The 16452-nt window shown below is 43.7% G+C and overlaps 1 protein-coding gene across 12 annotated transcripts in view; it reads right to left on the bottom strand.

Annotated features, from left to right (window-relative positions):
- The window catches only part of LOC147377050 (uncharacterized protein C1orf226 homolog), a 361444-nt gene that overhangs the window by 332379 nt on the left and 12613 nt on the right, over positions 1–16452 (bottom strand). For 2 of the 12 annotated variants that reach the window (XM_086393789.1, XM_086393794.1), the window contains exon 1: positions 14566–15312. The exons of 5 other annotated variants lie outside the window; for them this stretch is intronic. In XM_086393789.1, coding sequence (XP_086249915.1) covers positions 14566–14626 — 61 coding nt within the window. In that variant the 5' untranslated portion in view covers positions 14627–15312. 5 more of the 12 variants (XM_086393792.1, XM_086393796.1, XM_086393797.1 and 2 more) reach the window with 5 other exon arrangements.

The following is a 16452-nucleotide window of genomic DNA, read 5'->3' as shown; positions in this document are numbered from 1 at the left end:
TATAGAGTTCTGTTCTGTTGCGTGGATAATTCTGAAGAGTGCATGGGATAAAGACAACCTTGCATGACCTACGTCACACATATCTATACCACATGACCCTTGCAGCCAACACTGTCTTCTTGGGTATGGTCATAACCCTATAACCTGGCTTGCCATAGTACTCAGGAAGTGCTTGCTGACTGCAATAATGAAACAGTCTTCCCTGATCCTCTTATCTTAGCACATTCCCACTGATTCTCAGTGGAGCTCTGAGAGGTGGCAGACAATACAGCAGGGACTCCAGAGTCCCAGTTCCACTGGGAACTGCCTTTCACTAGCCAAAGGATGTTATGATGCTCAGGGGCGGGGACCTAAACTATTAGTGGGAATAGCCTTCCACAGGTGTAAAGTGAACCACTGCTGGGTCAAAAGTAATCCAGAAAAAATCCAGAAAGTTTCAAAAAGTAAAACTTGAATTTGCCATATACTGGCAACTATTTCATAGCATTTACATTGTATTTACAACTATTTACATATTTACATTCCCTGATAGCTCAGTTGGTAAAGAAGGAGACCCTAGTTCAATTTCAGGGTCAGGAAGATCCACTGGAGAAGGCATAGACTACTCACTCCAGTATTCCTGGGCTTCCTTGTGGCTCAGCTGGTAAAGAATCCACCTGCAATGCCAGAGACCTGGGTTCAGTGTACCTAATACACTATATTAGGTATTATATGTAATCTAGAGATAATGAAAAATATACTAGAAGATGAGATGCAAATCTCTTTTGCACCTATAGGTTAGATGCAAATAGTATACAATTTTATAAAAGAGACCTAAGCATCCTCAAATTTTATCTGCGGGGTCCTAGGACAAATCAGTGGATATCAGGGGACAACTATAACTATGTCAAGTGAAGGATGCAAAGATCAAACACAGTAATTAAAACGGTTGAAAAGCTACAAAAGATAACAGGCTATAGTAGGGATGAGAATGCTGCAGCTGAAAACCTGCCTCTCTCTCCAAGGAACCATTTTTCTCTGATGGCAAATATACTTTTCCTATGGTCCTCCCTCATTGGATGTCACTATCACAGCACTGGGCTTTCCTAGTGGCTCAGTTGGTAAAGAATCTCCCTGCAATGCAGGAGACCCCAGTTCGATTCCTGGGTTGGTCAGGAAGATCCCCTGGAGAAGGGATAGGTTACCCACCCCAGTATTCTTGGGCTTCCCCGGTGGCTTAGATGGTAAAATATACGCTTGCAATTCCGGAGACCTGGGTTCAGTCCCTGGGTTGGAAGATCCCCTGCAGGAGGGCGTGGCAACCCACTCCAGTATTCTTGCCTGAAGAATCCCATGGACAGAGGAGCCTGGCGGGCTACAGTCCATGGGGTTGCAAAGAGTGGGACACAACTGAGTGACTAAGCATGCACAGACGGAGGGAACAAGGAAAAAGTAAGCCCGATGGTGGGCGCTGGCTTGGTATGTCTGGGAAACAGGAAGAGACTACAGGAGGGGATGTGGAAGCCAATGGAAAGGGCAGGGTTGCCTATCCCAGTGCTACATCACAGCACTGTAGTAAGGAGAACAGGTGCTGGTGAGTGCAGGAGAGGGTAAGCACTCAAATCCTCCTTCCCGTTTCATCTAGGGAGGCTTCCCATCCTGCACACCTTCTCAGGGTTTGCGGCCTGTTATTTAGTACTCCGCCATGCAAGGGAATTTGACTACATTCATCCTTTCATATGTTAGCCTCGCTTCTCCAAACAGATTCATTCAATGCACATGATATATATGTGGAACACAAATCATGTGCCAGGCACTGGGTACCCAGCTATGAATCACCACCTCCCTGGCCAAAGAAACAAGAAGACCATTAGGAGAATATATGTTGAGATGAATAAATATCAACTCATTAAATCAGTCATCAACCATCATTCCATGAATAGCATACAGCTTTCAGACAGACACTTCCTTTTCTTCGAAGTGTCAAGGCCAGATTTATCACCTGGTAAAGTGAAAAGTTCAGTGGGACTGACGACGCAATTAGGTCTTCAGGTTCTGTCTCGATTCAGCCACCGGAAGACATGATACTGATGAAATCCCGTGCTCCACCCCTCATTTATTCCACACAAACACCCAATTATGTGTGTCTCTATTTTAAGAAAACCCACTAAATGAGAACCTGAACTTCTTAAAACAAAAGAGTGAATACCCTTCAATTTACTCTACATAAGGCCTCTCTGCTTCACAATAGTCTGTTTGCTCATTACTCAACAGGGAGGCCGGGTCTTTGGGGCTAGGAGGAGGCCTGGAAGAGCTCTACACTGGTTGTAATGCCGGTCCCACCCTGTTTGGATGAAACAAGTCTCGAGAAAGTCACCTAAAGCTCTCTGTGGTCTAGTCCCCCGGTTTGTAAAATACCAGCTATACTGATAGCTTATGTATTTATATTTACACTTATACTTGGAACCTAAATCTAGATGGGCTCTGAGATCCAACTCGAACACTCTGCAATTCTCTTTTATTCTTTCCGTATCTTCTGTGGTCACATCCCAATGACTTAAGGCCCACCTACTGGCTGACAGATCAATTAGAGCAAACAGCAGAACCCAGCCCTGCATGTGGGGCTGCACTTGCTCCCGCTGTGGAGGTGCCCTCTCTCTCTCTGAGGCGTGGGAGGCAGGAACATGTGCTTTCCTCCCCTAGCTGTTCATCAATATGTTGCTCAAGTGTAACTGCACGTAAGCAGAATTTATTTATTACTTGTCTTCTCTTCTCAAATATTTACACCTTTTACTGCTCCATGGGGTGGCGGTGGGGGGCGGGGGGGGGGGAACTTTTAAAATCTCAGTGAGCAATCTGACCTATAATAGTGAAAATAAAAAGATGATATCAATTCTGGTTCAATGGCACCTATGGTGGTTGTGGAATTATTGGATCTTCTACATTCCTTACAAAAACAGAACAACTAAATAACAAAATTTAAACGTCGTGGACAAAATCCAACACAATTTGGTGACAGGGCACCCCCGTGAGTGCATGTTAAATTGCTTCCATCATGTCCACCTCTTTGCAACCCCATGGACTGTGGCCCACCAGGCTCCTCTGTTCTTGGGATTCTCCAGACAAGAATACTGGAGTGGGTTGCTGTGCCCTCCTCCAGGGGATCTTCCCGACCCAGGGGTTGAACTCATGTCTCTTTATGTCTCCTGCATTGGCAGGCAGCATAAAGTCCCAAACACATGCAGTTGTGAGATGACTACCAGCCAGCACGACACTGGTGTCGATGTGGGAGAGAACAAAGGGAAACACTGGGGCTGTGAACAACCCGGAGGAGGAGAACCTGGAAGGGCCAGCAGGGGTTCCTGGGCAGCACGTGGGCAAACTGCAGAGTTAACAGCTGAAATGAGGGGCTCGGGGGGCCCACAGTGAGGTCTGAAGGGCCGGAGCAGCCCAGCCCCTGTGAACCCTCAAAACTGGCTCACAGGCAGGATCCCACATCAAGGAGAAACTGCTGAAAGTGGAGTCAAACTTGAGCAGGAGAGGCAAGGGAGACAAAAGGGAAGGTTTGGATAAAAGTGGGAGAGGGAGCAGGACCACACCGATCTCCTAATCTATTAATACATGAAAACAACAGAAGAGGAACTGTGAAGGTAGAAACTCTACTGACCTTACCATCCTTCTAAAATTGAGAACAAGTTCACTTAAAAAAAATAAGACAAGTACCAAGGAAACGCCATAGACATTTCTATAAGAAAAAGAGATTAAGCAGCAAAAATGTCATCGCTGGAGATGCGTGACAATCAAAGCATGCCAAAATGACATATTCAAAAAAACAGATAAAAATATAACATTTTAGAATGAGCTTAAAATATTTTAAATTATTCAAGACATGAAAGAAAAACATATATTTGAATTATGAAAATTCAGAAGATGAAGTGACTGAATTCAAGAATCAGAAATTTGAAAAAGAAAATCATTTTAGAAATGAAAGCTAAACTAGAAGGAATATAAGAAAAAATAACCTTAAAATGTCTGAAAAGTAGAGAAAGTTTTAAAATGAAAAAAAATATAGGAGTTAACTTGTCTGACTCCCAATTCAGTCCCAGACATTTAGTGTGATCTGGACATTTATATCTGAAAACACTTTAGAAAACTTTTAACACACTTAAGACCCAGTGTGTTTCACCGTATTTCTGTCTCTCAAAACTTCACTGCAAAACAACAAAACAAACAAACAAAAAATACAGCAACATAAAAGCTGTACTTCATCAAAAGCACATTTGTACTTCAAAGGACACCATTAAGAAAGTAAAAAGAACTCACAGAACAAGAGAAAATATACACAAATCATATCTGACAGGGGACTTTATCCAGCATAAATAAAGAACACACATAGCTCAATAGCAAAGACAAAGAACTCAATTTAAAAAATAAACAAAGAATCTGAGTAGACATTTCAGATTAGACATATTATGAATAGACATTCCTAAGAAGACGGACAAATGGATAATAAGCACAAGAAAAGACACTGAATGTCATCAAGGAAATGCATATCAAAATCACAAGGAGAGACCACTTCACACTCTTTGAAAGTGAAAGTGAAAGTCACTCAGTCGTGTCTGACTCTTTGTGACCCCATAAACTATACAGTCCATGGAATTCTCTAGGTCCGAATACTGGAGTGGGTAGCCTTTCTCTTCTGCACGGGATCTTCCCAACCCAGGGATTGAACCCAGGTCTCCCATATTGCAGGCAGATTCTTTACCAGCTGAGCCACAAGGGAAGGTGGCAATAATCAAAAAGTCATAACAAGAAATGTTAAGAATATGGAGAAATAAACTGGAATTCTGATCATTGCTAATGGGAATGTAAAATAGGGCCGCTACCTTGGAGTAGTCTGGCATGTCCTCATAAGGTTAAACATTAAGTTACTATTTGATCTAGCAATTCCACACTCAAGAATAAACCTAAGAGAAAAAAGAAAACACATCTACACAAAAATTTGTACACAGAAATTTCAGAGCAGCATTATTCATAATAACCACAAAGGAAAAACACCCTAAATATCCATTAAATGATGAAAAAATAAAATGTAGTATATGAATACAAAGAAATATTATTAGCAATGGAAACCCATTAAGTACTGATACACCCAACAACTGGATGAATCTTGAAAACATTATATCAAGTGAAAGAAGTTGGTCACAAAAGACCACATGTTTTAAGATTCCATTTATACAAAATGTCCAGAATAGGCAAGGTTATAGATATAGGAAGCAGACGAGTGATTGCATGGTGCTAAGGGAGGGAGGGAGGAGGGGACCAGTTCGGAGGAAATGAGAGGTAACCATGTGACAGCTGATGAATGGGAGATTTTTGAAATAAAAACATTGTAACCTGATCTGATTACCATGACAGGTGTACAACTCGGAGCACATTAAAAACCATTAAACTGTGGATTTTATAGTATGTGATTTTATGGTATAGGTGGATTTTATGGTATGTGATTTATATCTCCATAAACATGTTTTTAAATTTTTTCAAATATATATATACAAAGAGATAAAAGGGATCTGAAAGTGACAGATACTGAAGACGGGCAAAGAATAGCCAACATTTGGTTAACAGGGATTTCTGAATAACAAAACCAAAACAAGGGAACAGAATTATAAAAGAAAAAAAATTTTTTTAACTTATTCATAAAAACATTCCCCAAAAAGAAAAATATTTGATAACTGAAACCTCATACCTGAAGAGAGTATGAACCTGAGAATACTGACTCAAAACAACGACTATCAAGCTATGCTCTAGAAAACCTACAGGACTTTAAAGACCACTTGGCCATCTAAGGAAAAAAGTACGTAAATTATAAGAGAGAGAAAATTATCAGACTTACAAGATTTATGTGAGAAGAAAATGGAGTAATATTTAAAATAAAGAAAATGTGGACCAAGAACTTTGTATCCAGCCATTTTGACAAAACTTTAGCAACACTTTTTAAAAAATCAGAAAATATTGTTCCCATGAGTCCTTCCTAAGGATACTACAGAATAAACTTTAGATGGCCAAAATAACTAGACACATGGAAGTACATGCTGGTAGTATTAAATATGTAATTAAATATGCAATTATGTATTAAGGAACTAATATTAAGCAAGGCTTGCAGAAAAATACAGTGTTTAATGGCTGTATGACTGTGCTCGTTTCCTACGGCTGTTATTACAAATTACCATAAATTTGGTGCCTTAAAATAACAGATATTTATTTTAAATTTATTTTAAATCTCTCAGTTCCGGAGGCCAGAATTTCAAAGTCAGTCTCACTTGGCCAATATTAAAGTGCCAGCAGGCTGCCTTCCCTCCAGAGATTCTGGGGGAATATGTCCCCTGCTCTTGCAGCTCTGGTTGTCGCCAAACTACTTGGGTTTGTGGCTGCATTACTCCAATCTCTGACTCCAGGATCACACTGTCATTGCCTCTTCTGTGAATAATCTCCCCCAGCTTCCCTCTTATAAAAACATTTGTGATGGCATTTAGGGCCCACCCAGATAATCCAGGGTAACAGCCCCATCCCAAGACCCTTAGTCACACATGCAATGCCTTTGCCTTATAAAGTAATATTCACAGGTACTAGAGATTAGGACCTGGACACTTTCTATAGTGCCTTTTTCAAGGGAATCTTTCATGAAAAGTAGCTTTAAAGAAAGTATCAAGAGTAGTATGTTATGGAACTGAGGCCTTTCTACTGCCATCAAGGAAAGAAAAAACCCTAGACAGATGGTTAGAGGCAATGAGACCCATATATTACACACTCGCTCTCTCCCTTTGCCTAGAGTCTCAGGGCTCCTGTCTCCAGCCAGCTTCTAAAGGTAGGGACCTGGACACTTTCTGAAGGGCCATTATTCAGTCCACCACCACTAATCTAGTACAATCATCTTTTTAAATGATGGAGGAAAAGGATGGCATATGCAAAAAAAAGTTTTGGGTGTTTTCAGTATCATTATTGATGCTGGGGTTAGTATTGTTATTCTGAGACTGCTGATTGGATATTGTGGAATAAAGCAAATGGGATAAATAAAGCAAATGGAGAATAAAGCAATTCTTCATTCCCTACATACCTGAAAATCAGAATTCACAGTATGGACGAAAAAACAGATGAAATATAGAAAAGACAGGTAAAAACCCTGAAGCCTTGAATTCTAATTGGAAATATGAACTCACAAGTATGTTCATATCTATTTATTCTCGTGCTCTCTCTTCATAGTTTCCCAATTCTGTCTGCTGAAAAAGATCTAGAAACAATGGCCAACTCAAAAAAATAATAATAATAATAAATAACAACATCCCAAGTGGCTGTATGGTGGTCCTGAGAAAAGATTTTGCATTAAAAGGCATCAAGTCTTCCTGGAGAAATGCTGATTCGAGTCTGAGTTGGAAAATAAAAGGAAGAGTGGAGGAGAAGGAGAAGGAGAGCAGAGGACACAGGGAGGATCAACCTCCAGAGCTCAAAGAAGTGCCAGTTCCCAGACTGTGTATTCACAAAGGTTAAGAAAGAAGGCATCGTGGGGAGGGGAGGAATGCATCGATCAGCCCTGGACACAGTCACTCCCAAGAACCCAACACAGAAAGGCAACTGCTGGCAGTGTCCAGCCAAATACTGTGCACTGGCGGGGGAGAGCTTTGACCTACGGACTTTGAATACTCCAGCTTCACCAGGGAAATCGTGTGGGAGGGCACCCCAAACCCTCTTGGCCTGCTGACATTAAGGATACTCAACCACCCCTCTGATGGGGATCTTTGCCCCTACAACCCCCACCCTCTTATCTGCAGGGAGATGGGCGCTGCTTCTGCATCCACAAGAATATCCAATCACTCCCTCAATTACATATTCCACCATAAACCCATCAAAAGGCATCCTGGCCCAATAAACCAGGCTCGTCAACTGGCATAACCCAGGTATATTCATAAACGCCCCTGTTCAGTGACTACATCAGCAGTTCTCCTGGCTATATAGTGCAATCACCTGGGAGCTTTAAGTTACAGTGATAGAGGAATCCCAGCCCAGATACATGAAATAAGAATCCCTAGGAGTAGTGAGCATCTGTTTCTAAGTTCTCCAGGTGACCCCAAAGTACAACTGGGTTGTAAAGTACCGTTAAAATATGAAATTAGGTTTCAGAGGAAGCAAGACTAAGAGTTAACCCTTGAAAAACGGGTTGCCCTTTAAGGCTAAGACTCTGACCCCTATGAAGCACACAGAGGCCTCTTTCTTCTTAAATGTGTACAATATCCAAGATCATAGCTCAGTCTTTTTCTTCCTTTGCCTTTCTGCAGAATGTGACCCTGCAGGATTCTGCAGTTTTTCAAAACTCTTCTCCTTTGGCTGCAATAGGGAAAATTGATGACTAAGACTTAAAAGACTTTTTTTCATGGAGCAGCAAAAGGTGTAAATACTTGAGAAGAGAAGACAAGTAATGAATAAATTCTGCTTACATGTAGTTACACTTGAGCAACATACTGATGAACAGCTAGGGGAGGAAAGCACAAGTTCCCACTGCCCACGCCTCAGAGAGAGAGAGGGCACCTCCACAGCGGGAGCAAGTGCAGCCCCACATGCAGTCTGGCTGGGTTCTGGCTGTTTGCTCTAATTGATCTGTCAGCCAGTAGGTGGGCCTTAAGTCATTGGGATGTGACCACAGAAGATACGGGAAGAATAAAAGAGAATTGCAGAGTGTTCCTGGAGAAGGCAATGGCACCCCACTCCAGTACTCTTGCCTGGAAAATCCCATGGACGGAGGAGCCTGGTGGGCTGCCGTCTCTGGGGTCGCACAGAGTCGGACACTGAAGCAGCAGCGGTGGCGGCAGCAGCAGCAGCAGCAGCAGCAGAGTGTTCCAGTTGGAAGGGATCTCAGAGACTTTCTAAGATTCCGTTTCTAAGGAACTCTTATTTTACAAACCAGGGGACTGGAGTACAGAGAGATGCAAGTGAGTTGTTTAAAGCATGTTTGATCTAACAAAAGGTAGGACTGGCATTGAAAACCAGTGCAGAACTCTTCCATGCCTCCTCCTAGTCTTGCAGATCCTGGCCTGCCTGCTGCATAAATAGACTATTATGAGAAACGAGCACTTGGAATGGGGAGGTAAGAGGAGGGCCCACATCCCTCCACATGACATAGCCAAGGCGTCAAGGCTTCTCCCTTAGAAGAGGTGAGTCAGCAGCCTCAAGTGTGTGCTTCAGACATACTTTTAATGAAAAACAACTTCAAGCTACTGCTGGAAAGAGGAAATAAAGAATCCCTAAAAGGCATCACCGTCATCACGCACTTGACATCCACAGGACCCAAAGGTCACTGGCCTCACTCTCTAACAAACCGAACTCTTGCCGAATTTCATGCATCCCCTACATCAGTTCAGTTCAGTTGTTCAGCCGTGTCCAACTCTTTGCAACCCCATGGACTGCAGCACACCAGGCTTTCCTGTCCATCACCAACGCCCAGAGCTGGCTCAAATTCATGTGCATCGAGCCAGCAATGCCATCCAACCATCTCATCCTCTGTCGGCCCCTTCTTCTCCCACCTTCAATCTTTCCCAGCATCAGGGTCTTTTCAAATGAGTCAGTTCTTCGCATCAGGTGGCCAAAGTATTGGAGCCTTAGCTTCAGCATCAGTCCTTCCAATGAATATTCAAGACTGATTTCCTTTAGGATGGACTGGTTGGATCTCTTTGCAGTCCAAGAGACTCTCAAGAGTCTTCTCCAACACCACAGGTCAAAAGCATCAGTTCTTCGGCGCTCAGCTTTCTTTATAGTCCAACTCTCACACCCATACCTGACTACTGGAAAAACCAGAGCTTTGACTAGACGGACCATTGTTGACAAAGTAATGTCTCTTCTTTTTGATATGCTGTCTAGGTTGGTGGACTCTTGGAGGGCACAAACAGAATCCCCTACGTATGCTTACTGTAATAGCTACTATAAGCCAGGCCCTCTGCTGGTACTACAGAAAAGGTTGTGTTGGCCATAAAGTTCGTTCGGGTTCCTCAGCAAACCTAAATGACCTTTTTGGCCAACCCAATATAAAGTTTAACTAAAATGCATTTTATGGAGCCTACTGTAAGACAAGCACACAAATATCAGATTATAAACCAAATGGCACTATAGTAATTCAAGGAATAAGAAAGAACATAGAGTTGGGAGGAGAGGAAAAAATTAGTATCTGATGAACTAAGCCTCATAAGATAAGAGTGGAGTTCATGTTTTCATCCCAGGTCTACAAAAACAAAGCCAGCTTCAGGCCACAGGTTAAATTATCCTCAGGAGAAGAAAAGTGAAACCCACACCATAAAAATTTTTATCATCTTGCCAAGGGAATGGCTGGGAGAGCACCATCACCAAATACTGCATTCTTGCCCCAAAATGTTTTTTTGAAAAATACAACCAACAGGATTGGGATGACCACTGGGCTGGGCAAGAGAAGCAGAATTACCACAGTGGACAAGAGCCATATTTGGGATCCCACTCCTAGCAAAGGCACCAGATAAATGTGGTGAGGAGCAAAGCAGTGTACTATATACTCAGTGACATCAGCTTCAATCATTCACTTGTTCATTCAAGGTCAACAGTGCACCTACAGTGCGTCAGGCCCTGTGCTAAGCCTGGGGAATTCAAACGTGAATCAGACAGGGTGCTTGTTTCTACATCCCACAGACCAGGGGCAGTACCACCTCCCTCCACCCCCAGGCCTGGAGGGAGCCTGGGGGTGGAGGGAGATGGTAGAAAACAAATCATTGTAACATAGGCAGGATAAACAGACAGCCTAGGGTCACAAAGGGAGTTGCTATCTAATATCCCAAACAATCTAATTAGCCTCAGAAATCCATCATGGATTTGTCATCAGTTTCTTACAGAATCCCTGCATAAAGTTTTTGTATTTCAGCAACTTCTAACAAGAGGCTGGAAGGGAGAAAGAAATGATCGAATCGTAACTTGCTGAGACTGTCAACTATCTAGGGTCTATGTTTTTACAGCCTTGATTAGCATCCCACTCAGCCCTTTTCTCATTTGTCAGAAGGGTTCATTTGGACATGGTTAAATCTCATCATTTTGACTAAATAGACCTTAAATGGACAAATCTCAGCAGTCTAAAATGATTCCTAAACTCTGAGACAGTATAAGATATCAAGACTGCTCTAAAAAGAGAATTCCATATAGGATATTAGGATACAGCGTAACTAAGGGCCCAAGCGACAAAGAGCAGTTGAGGAACCCATACAGAGGTAAGTTCAGCCACCGTTCAAGCTCTCACAGCTCACATAGCAGGGTGCCCTCCCCGTGGATGGGGTTTATAGCTCTGTCTTGCGACTTGTAATAACCCAGAGTAAGTTCCTTGGAAGTGAAGACTGTTTAACTTTGTATCTTTTCTACTTCTGATTCTCCTTCCCAAAAAAGCCTGGCCCTAAGAACACAATATATGTTGCTGTACTAAGCCTTTCTCTGCACAACTTCTCTTACACCTACCCTTCCATTCCCATGCCTGCCACGATCGTCCTCGTTCAAGTCCTCACATGTGCAGATGTTCTCAGCACTCTTTCCCATTTTTACAACTCTTATCCATTTCCTCTTCCTAACACATAATTCTGCGTGTGCACACATATACATACGTGTGTATGTAAATATGTGTGTGCATGCCAAGTTGCTCAGTTGTGTTAGACTCTTTGCAACCTATGGACTGTAGCCCACCAGGCTCCTCTGTCGATGGGATTTTCCAGGCAAGGATACTGGAGTAGGTTACCATGTCCTTCTCCGGGGGATATTCCCTATCAGGGATCAAACCCACTTCTCCTACACTGCAGGCAAATTCTTTACTGCTGAGCCACTGGGGAAATGTGTGTACGTGAGTGAAGCCGGTGGGGGGTGGGAAGCCTGTGTTTGTGTGTGTGTGTGTGAAGCCGGTATGTGTGTATACGTATACATTATATATACATAAGTGTGTACATCTCCGAGAGGCACACATTTTTGTTCCCTACAAAATGGGCTTCCCTGGTAGCTCAGATGGTAAAGAATATGCCTGCAATGCAGGAGACCTGGGTTCGATCCCTGTGTCAGGAAGATCCCCTGGAGCTGGGAATGGTTACCCACTGCAGAATTCTTGCCTGGAGAATCCCATGGACAGAGGAGCCTGGTAAGCTCCTCTGTTGCTCCATGGGGTTGCAAAGAGTCAGAGACGACTGAGCAACTAACACTTTCCTTTACAAGCTGAAGCCACATCTCTCGAGCCTGGTATTTAAAGCTTCCTGGGGTATGTAAGGGTCTTGTTACCTCTATTATTTTCTTCTTATTTCCTCTCCCCCACTAACACTACAGAGTTACCTTTCCTCTCCTCTTCACTTACCTAAAAGCTACCCATTCACTTTATTTATACACATAATCATTCCAAGCTAAGGGATGCCTTCCTTATACCTCTTGGCAACTTCTGGAGTAGAACACAGGCCCTCATTCCAGCCACTAGTATCTCTCACCTGAAATACGGGATGAGCTTTCTGAACAGTCTCTCCTGGCCCCTCCAACCCACTCTCCACAAAACTGCTACAGGGATATTTCTAAATCTTAAGATGTATCATCTCATGCTCCTGCAAGACCCCTTCCAAAGTCACAGACTAAGCCACCAACAACAGCTGCTTCTAAAAACTGTCCTGCTGGGTTTCAGGGATGAATATAAATGGATGAGCTCTACCCCATCACAGCAGTACCCCCATGGACAAGCTCATGAACAAAGCTCAGCAGAACATCTCTGTGCGGAAAAAGCAAAGCCTCATTCCTGCAAAGCCTTGGTCCAATTCTGTCCCCAAATTGGATAGGGAATGACCTTGAAAAAGTCACTTAATACTGAGTCTTTGAAACTACAACGGTGAAAGGGGGAGCATGACATCATGCAGCACAGCTGGGAGGATTAAATGAGGAAGTTTCTAGAACACCTGGCAGAATGTCCAGCACACAGTATGTGCTCAGTACACACCACCACCACTGTGCCTGTCTTTCTGTGCCTCCCCCACCGGGCTGGCTGGCTTCCTTCAAGTCACCATCTTGCTTCATCTCTCTGACCTTCAACACCAAGCGCTGTGCTCTAAACACAGTACGAGCATAATAAACACTTTCTGTGTGGCTGGATTTACTCCTACCGCTGCATTTAGAAATGTAGGAACACATCGAAGAATACAAGTTAGATTCAGAGAAGACTATATGGGGGAAAAAACTCAATAAATCTAAGGGAGTAAAATGAAGGTAAGTGATAAGAATTCACAAGGAAGCACACAGTGACTCATAAAGACCTCCACTTAGCAAAGCCGCCAGGTCCTTTCTGACTTCCCACCAAAACTACCTTGGCCTGTTGCAGCACGCAGACACTGACATTCTCCAATCATGCTCCTCAATTTGATTGGATTTGACAGAATCAGCCGGGGAGCTTCCAAAACTCCCAGCATGCAGAACTCCCATGTCCAGAAAGATGGAGTCAACATACTTTTCCCTATTCCTTCTGCGATCAACCACCAAAACTCCCGGAATTATAGAACAAACAAGTACAAGACAACTCTGAAAGATGAAGAGAAGGCAGAGCAGCCAGGGACCTCAGCACTCAAGAACCACATGACAGCTGAGTCCTCTGGGTTCTTTTTGCCTCATACCTCCCAGACCTGTTGCTGGAGAAGCCAGTGACCCAGAAATGCCAGTGAACACAGATCAAAAAAAAAAAAGATCCCAAGAGAAACCCTCTTTCCCTAGCCAAAGGACCAGGAAACCAAGGCAGCCTCATATGAAATGCCTCAGAGAAGGCTGAAAGGGAAGCCTGTGTGCCAGGAAGTGACCCACAGGTGCCAAGGCCGCCTCCTCTCCTTGCTGGGGCTTCAGAGGAGTCCCAGTAAAGAGGCAGAGCTTTCACCACCAGCCAGGGTCATGGGCAGAGCGTCAGGGGAGACCACATGAGCAACGGTAATGAGGCACTCTGGCCCCATCGCAGAGTGGCATCAGCTGAGGCCAATAAATGATCTAGTCTTCCACCCCACCCAAGAGTAAGGAGGCACCACTCCCCTCCCCTCACCAGCCCACTGGCAGAGGCGTCTTGCCAAAACAGATTTAACTAAGATCCAGAAAGTCATAGCACAATACCCAAACTATCCAGGTTTCTGTATTTTAATTATTTATTATTTTATTTTTTGGTTGTGCTGGGTCTTTGTTGCTATGCACAGGCTTTCTCTAATTGTGAACACGGGCTCTAGGGCATGCAGGCTTCAGCAGTTGCAGCAGTCGGGCTCAGTAGTGTGGCACATGGGCTTAGCTGCTCCACGACATGTGGAATCTTCCCAGACCATGGATCAAACCCGTGTCTCCTCCAATGGCAGGTGGCTTCATATCCACTGTATCACCAGGGAAGTCCCACCACCCAGGCTTCAATCAAAAATAATGATTTTTGACCACTGTAGGGAAAGAGCAAATAAGCCAAGATGGCGGTGGTCAGGCTCTCTCGCCCCATGCCCTCTCGCTCTTGCCCCACATTTTGTAAATAATGATTATATAATAGCTGAGATCACTTACAGCGCTGCGCACGCACATCGGGAGGTACTGGCTTGGCCACAGGCTTTTGTTCTGTAAGCATATATAAGCTCCACCTGAAAAAGCCCTTGTGACTCTTTTATGGCTATATTACGGCTGCGTCCACTGGGTCAACCACAAGAGAATACAGCATGTCTGCTGCTGCTACAGCTGCTGTGCCAGCCCAGAGAGGATAAACTCATTTGCAGTTCCTACACCTCAAGTTCTCTTCCAGCTTCCCCACTCATGCCTTGCCTACCATGGATTCAGTGAATCATGCATACAGTGAGAAACAGCAAGACAACCGGAGTAGTTGGCAGGATCAGCAAGACAATCATCATTCTAGGAACTGGGCTTCCCACATGGCTCAGTGGTAAAGAATCCACCTGCCGAGCTGGAAGTGTGGGTTTGATCCCTGGGTCAGGAAGATCCCAGGGACCCCAGCAGCCATGAACCACACGACAGTTGAGTTTCCTGGGTTCTTTCTCCGTCACATCTCCCAGACCTGTTGCTGGAGAAGTCAGGGACCCAGAAATGCCAAGGAACACAGAAATGCAACCCACTCCAGAATCCGTGCCTGGAAAATCCCACAGACAGGAGACCGGCAATCTACAATCCACGGGGTTGCAGAAGAGTCAGGCATGACTTAGTGACTAAACAACAAAAATAATTCTAGGAACCAGAAAAAGCTCAACATGAATGGGAAAAGACCATCAAAAGATGCCAGCACCAAGATGACAGATATATTAGAATTACCTGACAATGACTTTAAATTGGCCTTCATAAAAATGCTTCAACAAGCAATTATGAATATGCTTGAAACAAATGGAAAAACAAAATTTCAGCAAAGAAACAGAAGACATAAAAATTGCAGCACCCACGCTACAGCCCATACTAATTGAATTAAAATTGCTGAGAGTTTCCAGCCATCAGTAATTATTTTTAACTTCCTAATGCTTCCAATGAGCAGCCAAGTTTGAAAATCAGTGCTCCAACTTGATGGTTCTCAAACTAAGGTATCCATCAGAATCACCTGGACAAAGGTGATAAAGGCAACGAGATCCGGGCCCTCAGCTACTCCAAGACCAGGCAGTAGCATTTTAATCAGACTTCATGTGATTCCAGTAGATCCAAAAGCCTTAACTAATCAAAGCAATTTGCAGGTGATTGTCCTCATTCAGGAGGCTGCAAAATTCCTGACTTGAAAGAGGAAACAGCAAAACTTAAGTGACCTTGAAGCGAGAGGTAAAGTTTCAATTATACTTTAAAAAGAGTTTCAATCACACTTTGGATATGGGTGCCCAAGATATAATGTGTTTAACCTGGACTGCCAAATTTAAAGAAAAAATCCATACATATTGAGGAACAGTTTGAAAATGTAATTACAGTACAGGTCATACACGTTTATGGGAAACAGCACGGGCGTGAGATTAAATAGTAGCCATCACTTGGCCCATGGGAGACATTAATCTTCTTCTTGGCAGCAGAAAAAGAAAGAGCTTCCACATGAGCACCTCTTCCCATCCAAAGAGACCACAACAAAAAGGGAAGAGGTTATAATAAAGACAGAAAAAAGGACACATCCAAAGAGCTTTTCCATTGTGTAGTGTGGGCTGAGAGTTCTAACCAAAAGGCAACGTCTCCTGGGCTGGAAGTGTTTTCTGGCATTTATACTTTCCTGGAAGGACCCTGGAGGCTCCAAGTGGCGTGGAGAGACCTGGTCCTCAGAAAAAGAGCTGAAAAAGGCAAGGAAGAGGGTGTGGAAGTTGACAGAAGGCAGATGCAGTGGGGGAGTGGATGGCCACCGTCACGCAGGAAGTGCACAGGCAGAAGCTCAGTGAAGAATAACTCTCTCCAGGAAGGAGGGCCTCCCAAAGCCTCTCTCCGGCC

The sequence above is a fragment of the Bos grunniens genome, chromosome 3 (assembly GCF_055505025.1).
Source record: "Bos grunniens cultivar Pamir isolate PY7600 chromosome 3, Bosgru_T2T1.0, whole genome shotgun sequence".
Classification (NCBI taxonomy): domain Eukaryota; kingdom Metazoa; phylum Chordata; class Mammalia; order Artiodactyla; family Bovidae; genus Bos; species Bos grunniens.
The sequence above is the reverse complement of the archived record's forward strand: the minus strand, read 5'-3'. Positions and strand labels throughout refer to the sequence as shown.